We start from the raw sequence: 18,218 nt of genomic DNA, 5'->3' as shown, positions 1-18,218 counted from the left end.
ATTATCTCCGCGGATCAGAACACAAGCTATGGAGCCTACGTGGATTCTATGTCCAAAAAAAAAAAAAAAAGATACGGGGCCTTAAATCTTTTCTACCTTTAGTAGGTTTTTCTTTTTTTGGTTATTATCATTATTATTATTATTATTATTAGTTTAGAATGGAAAAATATTCGATACTTTAGATAATATCAATGCTTAATCAGTAACAATAAATAAGCTTCTTTCTCTTCATGAAATGATTTTTTTTTTTTTAAATACAACTGACATGAAATTTTAAAGTAAAAATATGAGAATATACACAGTATATTATATACATTACTATTCTACTAATACTTTCATGCTTTCAAAAGATTCTAGTTATATTAGTTCATCTAAATATACAAAGAATTATTTATTAATTTGTGGATTTTGTCCACATGCAACAGAAAGTAGATGAAGGTCATAAACACACATCAAATAAAGTTTGTAAACTTCATCTTCCATGCCATAGCAAAATATTGCACATAAATGTATGCATTTACAGAAAGAAGAAAAACAGTAATAAAACCAAATAAGTATCGCAAATTTGATCTCTAATTGTTAGTGTTTTTTTTTTTTTTTTTTTTTTGGGGGGGGGGGGGGGGGGGGGGTGGGGGAGAACAAGATTTTTGCATTCCATTGCAATACCAAAATAGGGATGTAATGCATCAGTATTTTTTGCATCCAATCATCTATTATTTCTGGGTCCATTTCAACAATAAACATCCTATACCTCATCTTCCAAGCCAATTTTAATCCATTGAAAAGACCCCAAATTTTAGCAAGAAGACAACTAGCTATACAATACTAACTGAAAGGCAATCTCACGCACTATCAAGAATAACACCACAAACCCAACTTTTGTCGAGCTTATCCGTGTTTAATTTGACCCGATGATCTATGGGAGCCTTTCAAGAAAACAAGCATATATTCTTCTCTTTTTTGTTATCATATGAAGAAAAACTCACATTCATCAAATATTGATTTAACCAAATTTCATCTTTAACTTTGATGCTCACGACAAGCCAATTTTCATGATTGAATTCCAAAAATTTCTCATCAGATTCCGAGTTTATACTAGGCTAATACTCGCCTCCAAAATTAATATTCAAAAAATTAAAGATCGAAACAAACATGGTTGTGATCATTATTTGTACATATATATTAATATAATGGGATAGTTGTTTGAATTAATTAGCTTTGAAATAAGCCAATAAACCCACAAAAGGGGCGTTTTAATGTGTTGTAGGCTCAGACTGTCCGACATCATATCTAGAGTCCTTAAAGGAATCATCTTCTGCTGGACCTCCAACAAGTGCCCCAATTAGCAAATTAGGGTTTGGCCGCTCTTTAATGAAATATGCATCTCCCCCATGGCAACAAATGTGATTTGTCTCGTCATCAATGGAAGGCATGGTTGAACCTCGATGATGTATTTTCTGAGGGAACTTTTCCCCATACCCTACCATGTATGACATGCTCAATGGGTTACTTCCCAGTATATAATCAACCTGTTTTACCATTTTCCAATCCCCAATATTAACTCCTATAAAATATGTATCTATCTATCTATTTATATATATATAGAGAGAGTCAGGTTCATATCATGTTAGATCGAATATGATTTTAGTACTTTATTTAAAGAAAATGAACCCAATATATATGGATCCGATAACCATTACTGCACTTTCAAAAGCTAAGCTGATTGAGGAAATCATGAAAGTAAATCTTTAAAGTCGATGTTATGTTGAATCAAACTATATATGTATATCGTTTTCTTCTATTGAATGTAGTCGACCATATTATTGCTGGCGTTGGCAATCTTTGACGCCGAAAGACTGCTTTTTTTATTTTTCACCAGGTTTACATGTAATCGGCAGTCTTTTAGCTTTGAAAGATTGTCGACGACAAGCATAATATGGGTCCCATTAGAATAAAATTCTATAGACATATATATATATATATATATTAGAGAAACGATATCCATCTAAAACATGAGCAAACCTGGGCTCTGGCAAGGCTTACTAGCCAAGAAGAAGAAGGAACGGCAACAAAAACTCGACATTGAATTGTTCGATTGGCTGCTTTCATATACTGAGCATAAACTACTAGAAGAAACGAAATAGACGTCGCATGTTGTATGTTGTTTCCTCCGGCTTTGAACATAAGTCCTCCTGACTTTACAAATTAAAGTATTTTTGGACTTTGATTTTGTTCCTAGCTCTTCCAAAAATTAATTAATTACCTGGAGTATATAAGATTGATTTTGTAGGTGACTGGAGGAATATGGAGCATACGAATTGGTTCGCAGCAGGAATGAAAGGGTCAGCATTGAAAGGGTCTGTCACAACCCACTGTTAAACGAAAATTTTAAATAATTGGAGCATAATTAAGTTAAAATAAAATAAAACAATGGCTAAAAATATGAGAAGAAAATAAAAAGCTGGGGTTTTGGAAACCTGGGAAACGAGTACGTTAATGCCAGCATGGTTTGTATCCCACCCGAATTCCATAATGCTGCCACCAACAAATCGTTCTTCTTGCTTTAGTACTGAAATAGGGAACTCCAAATAGTGAATGTATTCTTTAACATAATTCCAGTAATTAGCCTCCTTTGTTGCCTTGTACAACCATGAAGCTGCCCAAATCAAATCGTCCTGAAGTAACAAGTTGCCACACAAAAATAAATAAATTATATGCTCCGAGTTCAATTTTCGGACTATATATAATCATCAATCTTGTGAAAAATCAACAAGTTATTGCAATAATAATCTTCATATCTGCCTTACCATGTAGCCACTGTAATCGCAGTAAAATGGACAAGATGCATATCCTATACTTTCATTGTAAGATCCTTGATAAGTGTCTGCAAATTCAAATACCTATTACAAAAGACAGAAACACATGCATTAATTAATTAATAAATAGCCCAAAAAACAAAATCAAATAAAAACAGAGTCAATTCCTTTTACCTGGATAGCCCTGTTAAGAAGCAGAGCAGAATAGTCAGGTTCAGAATTTGAAATAGCTATGGAAGAGGCAGCAACTGAAGCCGCAATCTCAGCTGAAACTTCAGAACCAGGGTGTTCTTTATCAACAAAGTAAGAGGTTCAAGGGGTGTCCATGTCTTCAGGTCTCTCCCAATAATTATGGTCACCATATGGGTCACCAACTTGGGCTACAACAACACTAGGCTTATTCGTGGCTTTAAGGAAATAGTCTGTTCAGGACCGTCTCAAGAATTTTCGAGGCCCTAGGCAAAAAAAAAAAAACAATATTTGAGGCCTTAATTAAATATTACTTTTGATAAAATAGATTTTTTATGTAAAATTTATATATATTTTTTGGCTTTATTAATGTAAAGGTATTAATTAAAATTTTAAATTTAAGATTAATAATCATTTTTTAATTAATAAAATTATTAATTTTTTTAATTTTGTTGATTCATAGTTGAACATAAATAAGATTTTATTAATTTTAATTTTGAAAAATTTATTTTTACTGAAGCTATACTAACACAAAATAATAAATCCATGCATTGCAAAAAAAATTTAATTTTTTAATAGAATTTATTATCTTAAGTGCTATTTTTTATTTATGAATTTTTTTTTTTTAGATTTTTAGTTTTCAAAATAAACCTAATCAATTTATTCGAATAAAGATAAGATAAAGAGAAAAAAATAAAAGCATAAACTATAGAAACATAAAGTCTAGTTTTTATAAATAGCAATAACAATTAGTAAATAATTAAAATCATGAATTCATAGAAAATAAAGAAGAAAAATTAAAAATATTATGAGAATGAATAATATAAGTTCATTAAAATAAATAACAATTTACAAGTTTACCTTTTATTTTAGAGTTATTTGGATCAAAATTGCAAATTATATACATTGGATATCAAAATTAAACAAATATAAAAGATGAGTGAATAAAAAAAAAAGATGAAAATAAATGAGCTAGATGAGAAAAAATGCATAAAAAAAAAAAGAAAAAGTGTATAAGCAAGAGGAGTATTTAATTTTTTTTTATCATTAAAATCTAATCAATTATAAAATATAAAATGCTTAATTGGACTTAATTGATGTTATTTTTCAAAAATAAAAATAATTAAAGATAATTATTACAATAAATGATCAATTAGAATTCATCCAAAAAAATAAATAATCAATTAAAGATAATTTAAAATTTTTTTTAAAATTAAAATTCTTATATTTTCAAAATAAACTAATAATTATATTCTATTTAATTAATACATAGATATATTATATATATAAATATTTTTTTGGACCCAATAAAATGGGGGCCCTTAGGCATTGGCCTTAGTAGCCTATGCCTTAAGCCGGCCCTGAGTCTGTTCCCCATCGAATGGCTTCCAATGCTTGTTGTAAATCTGAGTCCATAAATTGGCCGAATTCTATTACACTCCATGACAAAATGGTCACTGTAAATGCCATTGGGAAGTGGAACTTCACATTGTCACCAGCATCATCGTATCCACCTACTAAGTCCATCTGATTAATCAAAAACCATATTCCAATAAATATAACTTACATAAATCGGCTAATTAAAAACAGTGGTTTATTATATTCAATCAAGTTCACATCACATCGGCCTATGGTAAAACTGTCAAAATATTATTTGGATCATTTTAAAAAAAAATTTGAAAAATATGGTTTTATATTGAGTTTACTTTACTGAATAGAATAGGATTCTAATATTCACTGAATACTAAATACTAAATACATATTAAACCATTATTTTTTTATTTTTTCAAGATAAGCAATTGGAGCGATCTAATAAAAGTTAATAAGGAAGTTGTGATACTAAAAGTATGAAGTCCGCATATAATTAGGGGTGATTTTTATTATGTTTATTTTACATTTATTTTGTTTATCCATGTATTGAAAAACAATCTTTTTTCGAAAATAAATCATTAATTAAAAACATAAAATATATACTCATTTAAAGAAGAGGGAAAACAAAATTCAAACTTTAAAGCAGAAAATAATTTCAAAAGAAATGCTATAGAGGCTGATATTAATAAGGAGAGGAAGAGATATATAATATATAAGCTATTTCTAAAAAAATAATTAAAAACATGAAAATAAAACCTTAAAGCTTTTTAAAACAAAAAATAATTTTTAAAGCGATGCTATGGAGGCTGATATTAGCATGGAGAGGAAGAGAAACTAACACCAATATCGATGCCATCATTGAGAGCAGAATTTTTTCTCCAGGTCATACGCTGTGAAGAAGGTAATTTGCCAGACCTTTGGCCTTCATAAAACAGAATGCTCTTTGTCAATGCCTCATTTGTAGTTATGTGAAGCCTCTTTTGTTGCTCTTGCCATTATTGCCATCGCCATGGTCATCCATGCTAAAACCACGAACTTTGAATTGCTATTCATTTTTTCCCCCCACTTTGTCGCCTCTTGCTGTTTATGTGCAAATTTCAAAAACTATATATGTACCAAAATGTTAATGAAAATTAATGAGACAGTCTCTGAAAATAATCTATGATTGATATCTTCTGGTGAATTTATTTAAAGAATGTGTCACTCTTTTTTCAACAACTGTTCGTATTTTCCGTTTCTCTTTCTCTCTGGCTCCCAAAATCTTGGTTTATGGCCTAGAAGGCAAGTCATGAAAAAAAAAAATGATAATAATAAAGACAGAGAGAGAGAGAGAGAGAGAGAGATTTGGTGGTAATTACTAATTTCATTCCCTTTTATGGTCTGCACACTTCTTCTGTAAGCTTTTAATTGTGCATGGATATATGCATATTTGGCAAAAATTTCCATTTCATTTTCTTGCACAAGAATTTGGTGGAGAAAACCAAACCCATATAAAATGTTGCAACCAAAAAAAAATAAAAAATTAAATAACTGGTAATTGATGTGATTGTTTCTTATTTTTGGCTTTTGTTTTGTTTTATTTAATTGTATGCAATTTGTTTACCTCAAATATTTATTAATGATAAAAGAGGCATCTCAGTTAATATTAACTGTAAATTTGAAGAGAAATTTTTTTTTGAAATTTCATTCAATTCAGTGTTTAATTATTCTTTTTTTCTCCTCTAGTTTTTATAGTTAATTGAGATCATAATAAACTTTAAATATCTGATTAAAAAAATCTAGCTATCATTAACAAATATTTAAAATATGCGCAGATTAAACACAATTAAAAATAGAAAAATAAAACCAAAAACCATCATGCATGCGATGGCAATATATATTTATAGTATATATTTTTTATGGATAATTATAGCTTAGAACTTCAATTTCATGATTTATCATTGCATTTTGCTACTCTTTCGAGACCAACTTTTATTTTCTTTTATAATTTCAATCGAATTTTACGCCATTGTTTATATATATATATATATATTGGAGGCTAAGGTGGATTTGAAATCAAAATGGTTACCTAGGTAGTTTTTGTTGTTTTCCCGCAAGGACAACCACCATTGTTAAGGAGATCCCTAGATACGGTAATAACTACTAGGAGAAAAGAAATAAATTTTCCTACCGAGATCCAACCTACAACCTTGCTTTTTCATTTGTAGTTGTAGAATTCTAGATCTTTGTTTCCAGAAAGGAGAAATTAAGTACTTGCATCAAAGTAGCTAGATTATAAGTTGTATATTGTTAAGATAAAACGTCACGAAGATTATATTAAAGTCAACAAGATATGCTTATCAAATTTTGTATTGAAGACTATACTAACGTAACCACATATGCTTATCAAATTTTACATTCATAAACTATATGCAAAAATGCTATTGTGGACTACAAACATATAGCACTGTCCAATCAACATCCCCACCATAAGGTAACGATGCCACCCACTATAGAATTTTTGGAACTATATATATTATTAGGTTATATTGGCCCCAACCTTAATTTGTATATGGACTTTACTATTTAATTAACAAACAGTATGTTACATCACTTTGTATTCAAAATTAGATAAATAAATTTGGGGCATGTAAAACAACTTTTTTTTTTCCAATGTCTATATATATTTGTACATTTCTTTCTTCTTTATTACTTCTTTTATTTCTCTACATCAATTAGTAATAAAAGTAGAATCAATCTTGAGTGAGAAAGGAAAAACTATTAGCTAGGATGGATGGGATTTGAAGTAAGCCAGAGCCCCAACTAAAGGTGCATTAATGTATGTGGTAGGCTCGGAGTGTACAAAATCAGAGCGAGAATCAGAGTAAGAGTCCTTGATATCAGGTCCTCCAACAACAGCCCCTGTTAGCAAATTTGGGTTAGGATTGTTGCTATTAAAGTATTGGGTCCCACCATTGCAATCTATTTGTCCCCGATACTGATCAATGGACGGTAAGGATGAGCCACGGTGATGAATTCTTTGAGGAAACTTTGGCCCATATCCCGCCATATATGACATATTCAATGGATTGCTTCCCAGTATGTAATCCACCTATACAGTATTACAAAGATTAACCATTCCCAGTATAAGTTTCTATTTTCTACCAAACCATCAACATCATGAAAATATACGGGAGTCTTGGAAAATTAATTTTTGGGACCAAATCATAGCAAAAAATAAATAAATAAATAAATAATCCGATTCTTTAATATTGTTATTGCAAAAAACTAATATTGCATTTAGAACATATATGTGTACCTGGCGTCGTGCTACTTGAACAAGTCTAGCCGGACCAGCAACCATATTGTCACAATGAATTACTCTATTGGCTTTACTCAAATAGCGACTGTAAACAAGTAGAAGAAATGACAAGGATGTTGCATGTTGTAGGTTGCTTCCTCCAGGTCTAAATATAAGCCCACCTAATTAAATATATATAATTTTCCCAAATTCAAATTAAGATATTTATTAGGCAAAAAAAAAAATTTAAAAAGAAATAGAACAATAAGATTTCTCATTTTTTTCTACAACATATAGAGAATTAAGTACCTGGAGAGTAAGAAACTGATTTGGGCGTTGGTGATTCGGGCAAAACAGAACACACCAAATTGTCCGCGTTAGAGATGAAGGGGGTAGAATCCGAGGCGTTAAGCGCGACCAACTGCCATTGAAATAGGAATTAAGCAAATCAGAAGTTGATTTTACAAAATGTTCTTTTCTGTCAAAAATGTTTTACAAAATGTAATTTTATAAGTAATTTAGGTAGGCATTGTTTGGGCTATACATTGGAAACAAGTACATTAATGCCTGCGTGCTTTGAATCCCATCCAAATTCGGTAAAGCTACCACCCTCTATGCTATTAAGGGAAGCATTTTCCAAATTGTGTATGTTTTCCCTCACATAATTCCAGTACATTTGAGCCTTTGTTGCCTTGAATAACCAAGCAGCTCCCCACACCAATTCATCCTGTAACCCATTCTAAAATCTTTAACAATAGAGCTGGTTTTCGAAATAACTCGGTTTTTTTTTTTTTTTCCCCGACATTATTGAAAAATAAATTAAATTCATACGGTAGTGCATGACACATTATTAATATTATATACCTCATAGCCACTATAGTCACAGTAAAATGGACAAACCCACGGTCCAAGACTATCATTATAAGAACCCCGGTACTGATCTGCAAAATCAAAAACCTAAAACCAAGCAAGTCATTAATATTATGTACCATTAAGTACCAAAAAGCTAATTATATATATGACAAATCTGTTTTTAATATATATATATATATATATATATACCATTCTGGCCCTTTTGAGAAGCCTGGCAGAGTAACCAAGATCAATAGGCCTAAAAGCCATGGAAGAGGCAGCTAGAGCCGCGGCTATCTCGGCTGAAACTTCAGAGCCAGGGAACTGTTTGCTGACTGCATAAGGTGTTCTTGGGGTGTCCATGTCTTCAGGCCTCTCCCAGCATTTGTGATCACCATATGGATCGCCCACTTGGGCATACACAAAGCCTGGAATGCTTGTGGCCTTGAGGAAGTAGTCGGTGGCCCATCGTATAGCCTCAAGGGCATGTGGTAGGTCCGAGTTCATGGACTTGCCAAACTCTAGTACACTCCATGCCAGCATTGTTGTGGAGAATGCCATCGGAAAATTGAACTTTACATTGTCGCCGGCGTCGTAGTACCCGCCTACCAAATCAACCTGAGCACACCATGGTTAGCAACTTGCTAGCATAATTATATATAATCCTTTCTGATTGGTATGCTACATTTGTGAAATTACTTGGGTTTCTCCTAAGCCTGTAAATAGATTTAAATAGCCTAATTTAATTTGATTAGTTTTATGCCAGAACTGATTATTTAACGTTGATTTAGACTAGAAATGTTCCATTATTTTGCTAATTAAAATAAACTTTCAGTACAATAAGACATAAAATGATTACGGATAGGTCATATTTAAGGTTTCTAGTTTTCACTCTAAGAAACTCCAAAACAGTTTCTTAAAAAAAAAAAAAAAAGGTGTCTCACATATGTTAAATATGGGATCCCAATCATCCAAGGTTGCTTTCGCTAAGAACTTTCCTAATTACAAAACAATATGGAGTCGGTTATTCCTCCTAATATTCATCAATTATTGCTATCATTCACATGATTTTTTTTGTTTTCTGGAAACAATTTACATGATTGGTGGCACGTTTTTAATCACAATGAGGGTAATACTACATTTTGTCAATTAATTTTCTTTTCTTACAAGCAATTGCTTTTTGCTTTAGATGTACTAAAATCTTGTCATATACTTTTTTCTTTAAATCTTTTCTGTTAATATTAATTATTAATTATCCTATACCCTAAATTTGATTATTGTAGTATCTTCATATATATAACCCCTCTTTTAGTGATATGTTAAATTTCCATGAAAAAGCTAACGCTTCGAATATTCAAGGTCACAAGTAATATTGAGCAATAAAAAACGTAACCCCATTTCTTTCTCTTAATTATAAAATTTATTGGCAATTAAAAATGCTCTCATGGCATTGATTCTCAACTCAAAATTTAATGGCCTATTTGCACCACCTTAGCCATATCAAGGGTCACTTTTCGACTTGAATTCAAAGGATCATATGATTGCCAACTAATAAACAGCTCCTCACCACCATTTAAAAGGTACTTCACTATATATGTTATTAAAAAAAAAAAAAAAAAAAACTGTATCATAGGAAATCATTTTTAATTTACGTGCATATACAATTAGATGCCTGAGCTTGTTGTTAGTTTGCTGAAAAACAGTTTTCCAACATTAATTTTAGTTCAATTTTCAAAAAATATATTGTTTCTAAAAATCATAAGAATAATGTTCTGGTACATGACCAAACATGTGCTTTTTTTTTTTTTTTTTTTGGGACAAGATAAACAGCAAAAGCACTCCTTATGCAAGTGTCTAATGAGAGAAAAAAAGATTTGGAATTAGGATTAATAGCACTCCCAAATGAAGAGAAACTTACACCAATCTCAAAGCCATCGCGAAGTGCAGAATCCTTCCTCCAAGTGATTCTCTGAGTAGGGGGTAGCTTCCCTGACCTCTGGCCTTCAAAAAACAAAATACTCTTTGTCAGAGCATCCCCATAATCATGTGAATCCACCATTGTCGCCACCATTGCTATAAGCAGCAGAACAGTCTGAAGGGTATCCATTGGAATTTCTCTCTTCAAATTCAGTATTTTATTTTTTTCTAGTACTCCTCACTGTCAAGATGTTATAAACGAAGAATAATATCTAAAAGAATATAACTAGATATAAAGAAAAAATGTACGAAGAAGAGCAGAAGAAAATTGTATTTTCATTCACTTGGGAGAAAAGCTACAGCTAGAATGGATTACATTTTACAAAGGAAATTTTATATATATATATATATATATATGTATATATGATAAATGGAAAGGAAGGAAAGGGTTATATGTTCACGCTAGCTGAAATAGAGGAAGGTTCTTCCTAAGCCTCCTCCGAATAAGGTGGTGAATTTAATTTAGTGCAAGTTTTGGCGAATTTTAGTAGTTGGCTAATTTTGTAAGTAATCTCTTTGTTGGAGTGTATATATGCACACACACATTCTAATTCTTTTGGCTAGCACCTGAATTCTTATGATCCTTTGTGTGTGTATATGTATATATATTGATGTGGGGCTCGAATTTTGCCACATTCTGCTTAGCAAGCACGTTATTGACAGAAATATGGATCAAAACCAATTACTATTGTCGACGCAGATAGTGTTTTTTCTTGATATTTATTGTTGGAAAAGAAACGGTTGAATCTATCTCTTAAGTCATAAAGCCTGACTTGAAAAGAAATTTACAATATTAGAATTAAAGAATTTCAAGAGATTTCAACCGCCCGAAAGTAAGGGCAAAGTCACCTTTGCTTGAGAGAGCACTTAACCTGGGAAAGTTAAAGGAGCAGTGAATGTGAATCAGCACGCCCAGTTTAGAATCTGGACATCTAGATAACCCCAAGTTTTGCACTAGGAAAAAGCACTTCTTTAAGAATTTGGACATGAGAAATGCCCTGTTTGGCACGGTTTCTAGAAAATTGTTTCTAGCTTTTTAAAGTTCAAAATATGCTTACGAAAGTATTTGGACAGTTTTTTTCAAAGAGTTTCAAATATATGTGTATATATATATATATATATATATATGGAAATTCTATGGTGAAGACGGTCCGCATGAGAACCGCAGTATGAGTGACGGTTTTTTATAGTATTAACGACGATTTTTTAGAAAATCGTCATCAATATTATGAAAAACTGTGATCAATATTGTGGTCCGTATGAGAACCGTCCGCACCATAGACGGACTGTATATATATATATATATATATATATTAGATGGACTGTATATATATATATATATATATGCACTTTTAATCAAAATTAATGAAATGTACATAGCTTCTCTAAAAACTCTTTTAAAAAAAAAATCAAAATTTTGAGAAAGCATAAGTAAAACTATTCCAGATATGACCGAAATGTAATACTCCTGAAAGATTTTTGTTTAGCCACAACTAGAAACTGCAAACTACATTTGCACTCTAAATTCTAATGGATAGTAACATCTTATGATTTGTAACAATTAGTAATCTAATATTTTAAGATTTTATGATGGTAGATCCTTCTTCTTCTTCTTCATTTTTTTCTCTTTTTTTTAAATTTTGCTGCTTCTAGTTAAAAGTAATCTATATGAACAATAGTACTCGTAGGTCGATTTTCGTTTGCTACTACTTTATTTACTTTATAATTCCCTTACAAATTAAGTTGTAAGGAAGACTAGAAAAACACAAATATCGGTTTCTTTTATTTTTCTTCCATATGATTTGCCTGACCACAATTTTTTTTTTCTTTTTCTTTTTTTTTTTTAGATTACCAGATTTTGGGTTAATAAAAACTGTACTGATAGGGGTATCAGATTTTTATTTTTTTTAACCCAATTTTGTTTTCCAAAAATACTATAGCAGACACTTACGGTTAACGAAAAATTAAATTATAAAGTTTATGGAAAATTAAACCAATTTCCTGACAAATTATTTGGTAATGCCACGTTATTTGGTAAACAACATTTTGGTGAAAAACTTTGACGATTCAAGCATTTTTGTAATTGAAATGATCAGCATTAGAGACATTAAACTAATGAACCAGATTTTCCCTTTCATATTTTGCTCCGTAATTGGCCTTAATGGACGTTGATCTGAATCTGAATCACCAGAGTACCAACTGATCCTATCAATCCTTTCCGCAAGTACTTGGGTTTGCCATGAAAGAGATCTACAATAATAGCAATTTCCATGAAATTTGATTAAAAACTCTATCAATGGAAAGTCAACCATTGATTATTATCATTATTTATTTATTTATTTATTTTGATAGAAAGTCAGCCATTGATTAATAATCAACCATTGATTAATAGAACACAATATACTTTCTCAATCCAATTCATTCTTTCTATTGCTTAATGCACACACAAAAGAATAAATTTGACGTTCAAGCAAAAAAAAAAATAATTAATTAATTAATTAATTATACAGTACCGTACTAGCTACTCTGTTTGAAGCGTACGTACGGACCACATGTTATCTGAATTACATTTTTTTTTTTTTGGGATAAAATATGAATTGCTTACTAGGTTTTTCATTTGTTTAATTAAAATTTACAATTTGCAGCTTTAATTATAATATAAAATCACTAATCACCGCCACCACTCGGCTACGGAGCAAGAGAATTTTATATTGTAGCATATGCAATAAAATCCTTCATAATTGTCAATCTTGGCTATTGCCACACCCTAAACCGTGCAAGTATTTTTGTTGGTTTGATAAAGTTTGTCCGCTAAAGGGTGCATATGTCCAAGAATATGAAATTAACAAGTAACAAAAAGCTGCATATATATATATATATATATATATATATAGAATAATTTGTTTTGCAACTTTACCACGAAGGACACCCTCCTTCAACTTCTCCAATAAAACTAGAAAAGGTGTTTCAATTTCGTTAATGCACAACATGGCTCTGCAAAGCCCTCAATAAGATTGAATTAAACATGTGGAACTAAGTCGTCTTTGGATGAGATAGAAAATTAAAGGAATTAAGGTTTTAGAGTCTTCTTCCATTAAGGTACATCTTACTGTGGTTAAAGATTGAGGATGGTTCTCGACATTTTTTAATATTTTGCCACATCATGTTTCAATTAGTTATTGACATATGACTTATTTAATACAAATAAACCTATGTAGGAAAGTAAATTGGTCTCACATATTGGTAACTACATAGAAAAATGATTTTTCACATGATTTTTTTTTTTTTTTTTTTTTTTTTGGTTTATCAAGGTAGCACTTGCATATGAACATCAGCATATTCTACTCGGTCAAACTCTAGCCTAGACTTCCTGTATTAGTACGTTTTGCAAATGATAGAGTCGTTCGGAATACATCTCAGTTTTGAGTAAATCCCCTTGCCAAATTATAATGTTGACCAAAAGAGGGGGAAAAAAAATTAAAAATTAATAATAAAAAAAGACTTGGACAGTCTTTATAGTATTTTAAGTATATCTATTATCCAATATATTTTATATGCTTAATTGGGAAATATATATATATATATATATATATATATATATATATGTATATATTTGATTTTTTTAACATTTTAAATACTCTAGAGAAAGAAAATTGCAGAATTGTTTCAATTAAACTTTTAATATGAAATTTGATACTAATCGACTTAAATGTTTATGGGCCTTTGCCGTTGTGGTTGTGACAGGACCCGTCCAGAATTCCTCCTCCGGAACCCTAAACAGCCCTGATCCCAGGGAAATACCACCGAACCTTCCAACGGAAAATCCGGCAGCACCTCCCCTAAGGGATTTACTTACCACAAATTTACCTGCACTGAAAACACACTTCAAAAATATCCCCTTATTCCTCCCACAAACTACAAATTGGTTCCACAAATTGCAGTACTTAAAAAAAATAAATACAGTAATCCAGTGCAAAATAAATACAACAAGAGTGAAAGAAATATTACAACTGCAATAAAGAATAACAGGGTACTGCCGAACTAAAACAGCGAGGAAGATCAAGTCCGCTTCGAGCGAACACCGACAACCTGGTACCTAGAGGAACGGAATTTAAGAGTGTGAGATGCTAATCATCTCAGTGAGCGACCCTACTACTATACCATATAATATCACAGTAATAAGTATAAATAATAATTATTTGGAAATAATATTTTCTCTCAAAACCCTTACAATTCTCTCAGTTGGAAAGGTTCCCCTTTTAAAACAATTTCACAAAACCCTTTATTCATATTCCCCGAAAACCAAGACATCAATTAAATACCAGAAGCGGTAACAATTATATTTTTCATTAACATTTTATTTTTAAAACACAGTTTTGAAAATCATTTGATGCACCCACTATATACCAGTGGCGCCAACAGTACCCAGCGTCCCAAGGTACCGCCAGACAGGAGGTTATAGAGAGAAACCGGCATACGGTCGCGTGGCGTCCCACAGCGCCGCTGCTAACCTGGTGTCCCGGCCAAAGGAGGGTGGCCGCCCTCTCCGATGGCATCCACAGGACACCCTCATAATATCAACCGCGCGCTACTCACACCCACCTGCGCGCTAATCACATCACCTGCGCGCTAATTACACCCACCTGCGCGCTAATCACAACCGTGTGCACACTAACCATATCACATATACCATATCACATAATCAGAACACCAGTACGTGCACGGTGCATCTAAAAATTATAAAATCCATAAATTTAAATCATAGAACAAATTTCACATTTTTCATAAGCATAGCGGGCATAATCCATCCGCTTGAACCGGGAAATTCTCCACAATTTCCTTATAATCCATACCATAAATTCCATGATTTTCAAATCCACCAACTTCCAAATCCATCAATTCAAATATCCACATTTTCCCAATAGCATAAATAATTTCTCGAAATATCATAATCAAATCTCATAATATTCCATGGGCATATTTTATAAAAATTGAAATCACCAATATAACCAAATATTTTCTTTGAAATATTTGAAAATCAAATCATGCCCAATTTACCATTAAAACCACACCAATTTCAAAATCCTCAAAACCATAAAATAATTCCACATGGCATAAATTTGTAGAATTCGCATTTTCTTAAATCCAATAAATTCATAAATAATTCTACAATAAATCCAATAAATATTTGGCACATAGATATTAAATTCCAAATATTTAATTCACACATAATATATTCATCAATTAAATTCCCCAAAATTAATTTGAAGGTGGGTCACTCACCTGGAGCACGCAATTAACCCATGATCCACTACGGGATCAATTCTACGACTCACCAGTGGTCCGAATCGAAGCTCGAGTGATGCTAATCACAGATCCGGTCTTAATTTTCGATGATCGTACCCGACGGGGTCGGAATTTTATCGGGAAGCTTTTCGGGTTTCGGCTCCGCAATTCTCCCAAACCGTCGCGAATTGGCGGAAACGGAAGTCGGATTTGGGTTCAGGAGGTCGAACACTGCGGACTGGAGCTGGCCGGAATTTTCGGGTACTCGCCGGAACAGTAATTTCCGGCGGGCCGCCACGTCACCGGCAACCGTCGCCGGAACAGTAATTTCCGACGGTGGCCGTTTGCTGTGAAATTTTGCAGATTTGTAGATCGTGAGGAGAGAAATCCAACGGGACCGACGGTGAGCAAAACGGAGGTCGGACGGCGGAGAAATCACCGTTTGAAGATTTTCGACCCCTCGCCGGAAAACGCTCCGATCCCGGCGCGTCGGTGGTCCGATGGCCGTGATTTTTGGTGGGTAGGCCGGACTTGAGGAGAGGATGCTGGGTGTATGGCGCGTGTACTGTACATCGGCTGGAATAGTGCCGATTCACGGTGGCCGGCGGTGGAGGGGGAAAAATCGCCGCCAAACTTCGGACGTCCGATCCGGGCGCGTCCGGCGGCCGTTCGCCGTGAAATTTGGAGGTTTTGCCGGAAATGAGGTGGGCAATCTGGCTGGCCGGCGCGTGTACAGTAACTAGGCCGGAAAAACATGAAAATGACCGGCGGCCGGCGGATCCTCTCTCTCTCTTTCTCTCTCCTCTCTCTCTTTCTCTCTCTTTCTCTCTCTTCCCCGAGAGTTTTTCAAAATTAAAACCCTGCATGACACTGTTCATGCCACGTGGACCACTCAGAAGCTGACACGTGGCATTTCACTGTTCACGACCCAAAAACATTAAAATAATACGGTATCCGGTAAACTTCAAACGTCCATAACTTTTTAACCACATGTCCGATTTAAGCGTGCCGCTAGTCTATGAACTCGTATCGACGAGTACGTTACAACCATACAAGAGTCAACTCACAATTACATCACAAGAAAAAGTCAACTCCCGGCACCTTTTAGACAGTTTACACTTCAACTTGTTTTGCCCATAACTTTCAAACCGTAGCTCCGTTTTCGACGTGCTACTAGTCTACGAACTCAGGGCATCATGCACTTCACCACGGTACCCTAGTCAACTCAAAATTCTCACCGAGTCAAAAAGTCAACTTTTGACCCCTTCGGTCAACGGTCAACGGTCAACCTCGGTCAACGTGCACGGATTCCGATGCGATTCGGGACGGGGTGTTACAGCCTTCCCCCCTTACAAAAATTTCATCCTCGAAATTTCCGCGCGTCACTGGAACAAACAAGGGTTCTGATCACGCACCTGCGCTTCGGGCTCCCATGTCGCTTCCTCGACTAAGTAGTTCCTTGCCAACCAATCCATGCCCAACACTACTTCAAGTCCGGATAGATCCAACAGGATCAGGTCTGCTTCCATCACTTGATCTGTGAAATCGTCGGGCGTAGTCCTGGCTCCCTGCTGCGTCATAGCAAACACCCGGCCTTGACTTGTCTGCTGGGGTCTCTTTCCTCTACCTCGACTCGATCCTGCAGACGGCTGGACTGATCCCGAAGAAACTCCTACTGGCTGACTCCCCTGGGAATTCTGTCCTGGAAATATCCCCGTATGCTGTGTCCGTCGACCTGCTTCTAGCACACTGCCGCTACCATAAGGGCAATCCCTCCTTGTGTGGCCTGGCTGCCCACACCGAAAGCATAAACCATCCATCTGACACTGCCCCGAATGATTCCCCCTACAAAGTGGACAAATCCACGGAGAACCAATGCGTGACTGCTGGTACGAGCTTGTATCCACACTGATCGAATGGCGAGCTGGCTGGGGCATGCGATAACTATCTCTCCTCTGGAATCTGCCTCGTGGGCTTAACCCATCACTGTCTGAACCTGAGCTATGGCTCTTCTTAGCTGCCCCCTGTCGAGGTACTCCGCTATACGAACCTTCGAATGATCTGCGCCTCGCGGGTCTGTGTATCTCCTCCTGTCTCTCTAGCTCGAGCACTGCATCCCTGGCGGACTGATAGGTGGGATGTACTGATCCAGAAAGGGTGTAGCCGATGCTCTCTTTCAATCCGTCTATGAACCTCACCTTCTTCGTGTGATCGTCGGGAATTAGGTGCATGTAGAATTCTGATAGTTCTCGGAAGCTCCTCTCGTACTCTGTCACCGTCATGTTCCCCTGTCGTAGTTCCTCGAACTCTTTCCTTCTTGCTTCACGGTAGGCAGGAGGACAAAACTCAGTAGAGAAGGCCATCTTGAACTGATCCCACGTATGCCTTGCACGAACAACTGGGCTAACTTCTCGGGTGAAAAACGTTCTCGTACCGGTAGGAAGTGT

At 34.3% G+C, this 18,218-nt stretch overlaps 1 protein-coding gene and 1 pseudogene across 1 annotated transcript; both read right to left on the bottom strand.

Moving 5' to 3' along the window:
• Nucleotides 1-1,042: 1,042 nt before the first annotated feature.
• On the bottom strand, nucleotides 1,043-5,387 carry LOC107414335 (endoglucanase 4-like; annotated as a pseudogene).
• A 1,548-nt stretch (nucleotides 5,388-6,935) lies between these two features.
• LOC107414334 (endoglucanase 4) lies at nucleotides 6,936-10,774 on the bottom strand. The gene is made up of 7 exons (XM_016022445.3): nucleotides 10,427-10,774; nucleotides 8,719-9,126; nucleotides 8,521-8,613; nucleotides 8,201-8,383; nucleotides 7,966-8,077; nucleotides 7,675-7,838; nucleotides 6,936-7,467 (listed from the first exon to the last, which is right to left on the bottom strand). Exons 1-7 carry the CDS (start codon nucleotides 10,613-10,615, stop codon nucleotides 7,141-7,143), a joined length of 1,476 nt encoding a protein of 491 aa, XP_015877931.2. The 5' UTR covers nucleotides 10,616-10,774; the 3' UTR covers nucleotides 6,936-7,140.
• Between the last annotated feature and the right edge of the window lie 7,444 nt (nucleotides 10,775-18,218).

The sequence above is a fragment of the Ziziphus jujuba genome, chromosome 8 (genome assembly GCF_031755915.1).
Source record: "Ziziphus jujuba cultivar Dongzao chromosome 8, ASM3175591v1".
Taxonomy (NCBI): Eukaryota; Viridiplantae; Streptophyta; class Magnoliopsida; order Rosales; family Rhamnaceae; genus Ziziphus; species Ziziphus jujuba.
The sequence above is the reverse complement of the archived record's forward strand: the minus strand, read 5'-3'. Positions and strand labels throughout refer to the sequence as shown.

Bases quoted from the DNA above. Each gene is read 5' to 3' on its own strand.
- LOC107414334 (XM_016022445.3), bottom strand. From the start codon at position 10,615: ATGGATACCCTTCAGACTGTTCTGCTGCTTATAGCAATGGTGGCGACA. The intron at 8,384-8,520 runs GTATATAATATT...AATGGGTTACAG, and splicing joins GTGACTATAGTGGCTATGAG to GATGAATTGGTGTGGGGAGC. The intron at 8,078-8,200 runs GTATAGCCCAAA...TTTCAATGGCAG, and splicing joins TTAATGTACTTGTTTCCAAT to TTGGTCGCGCTTAACGCCTC.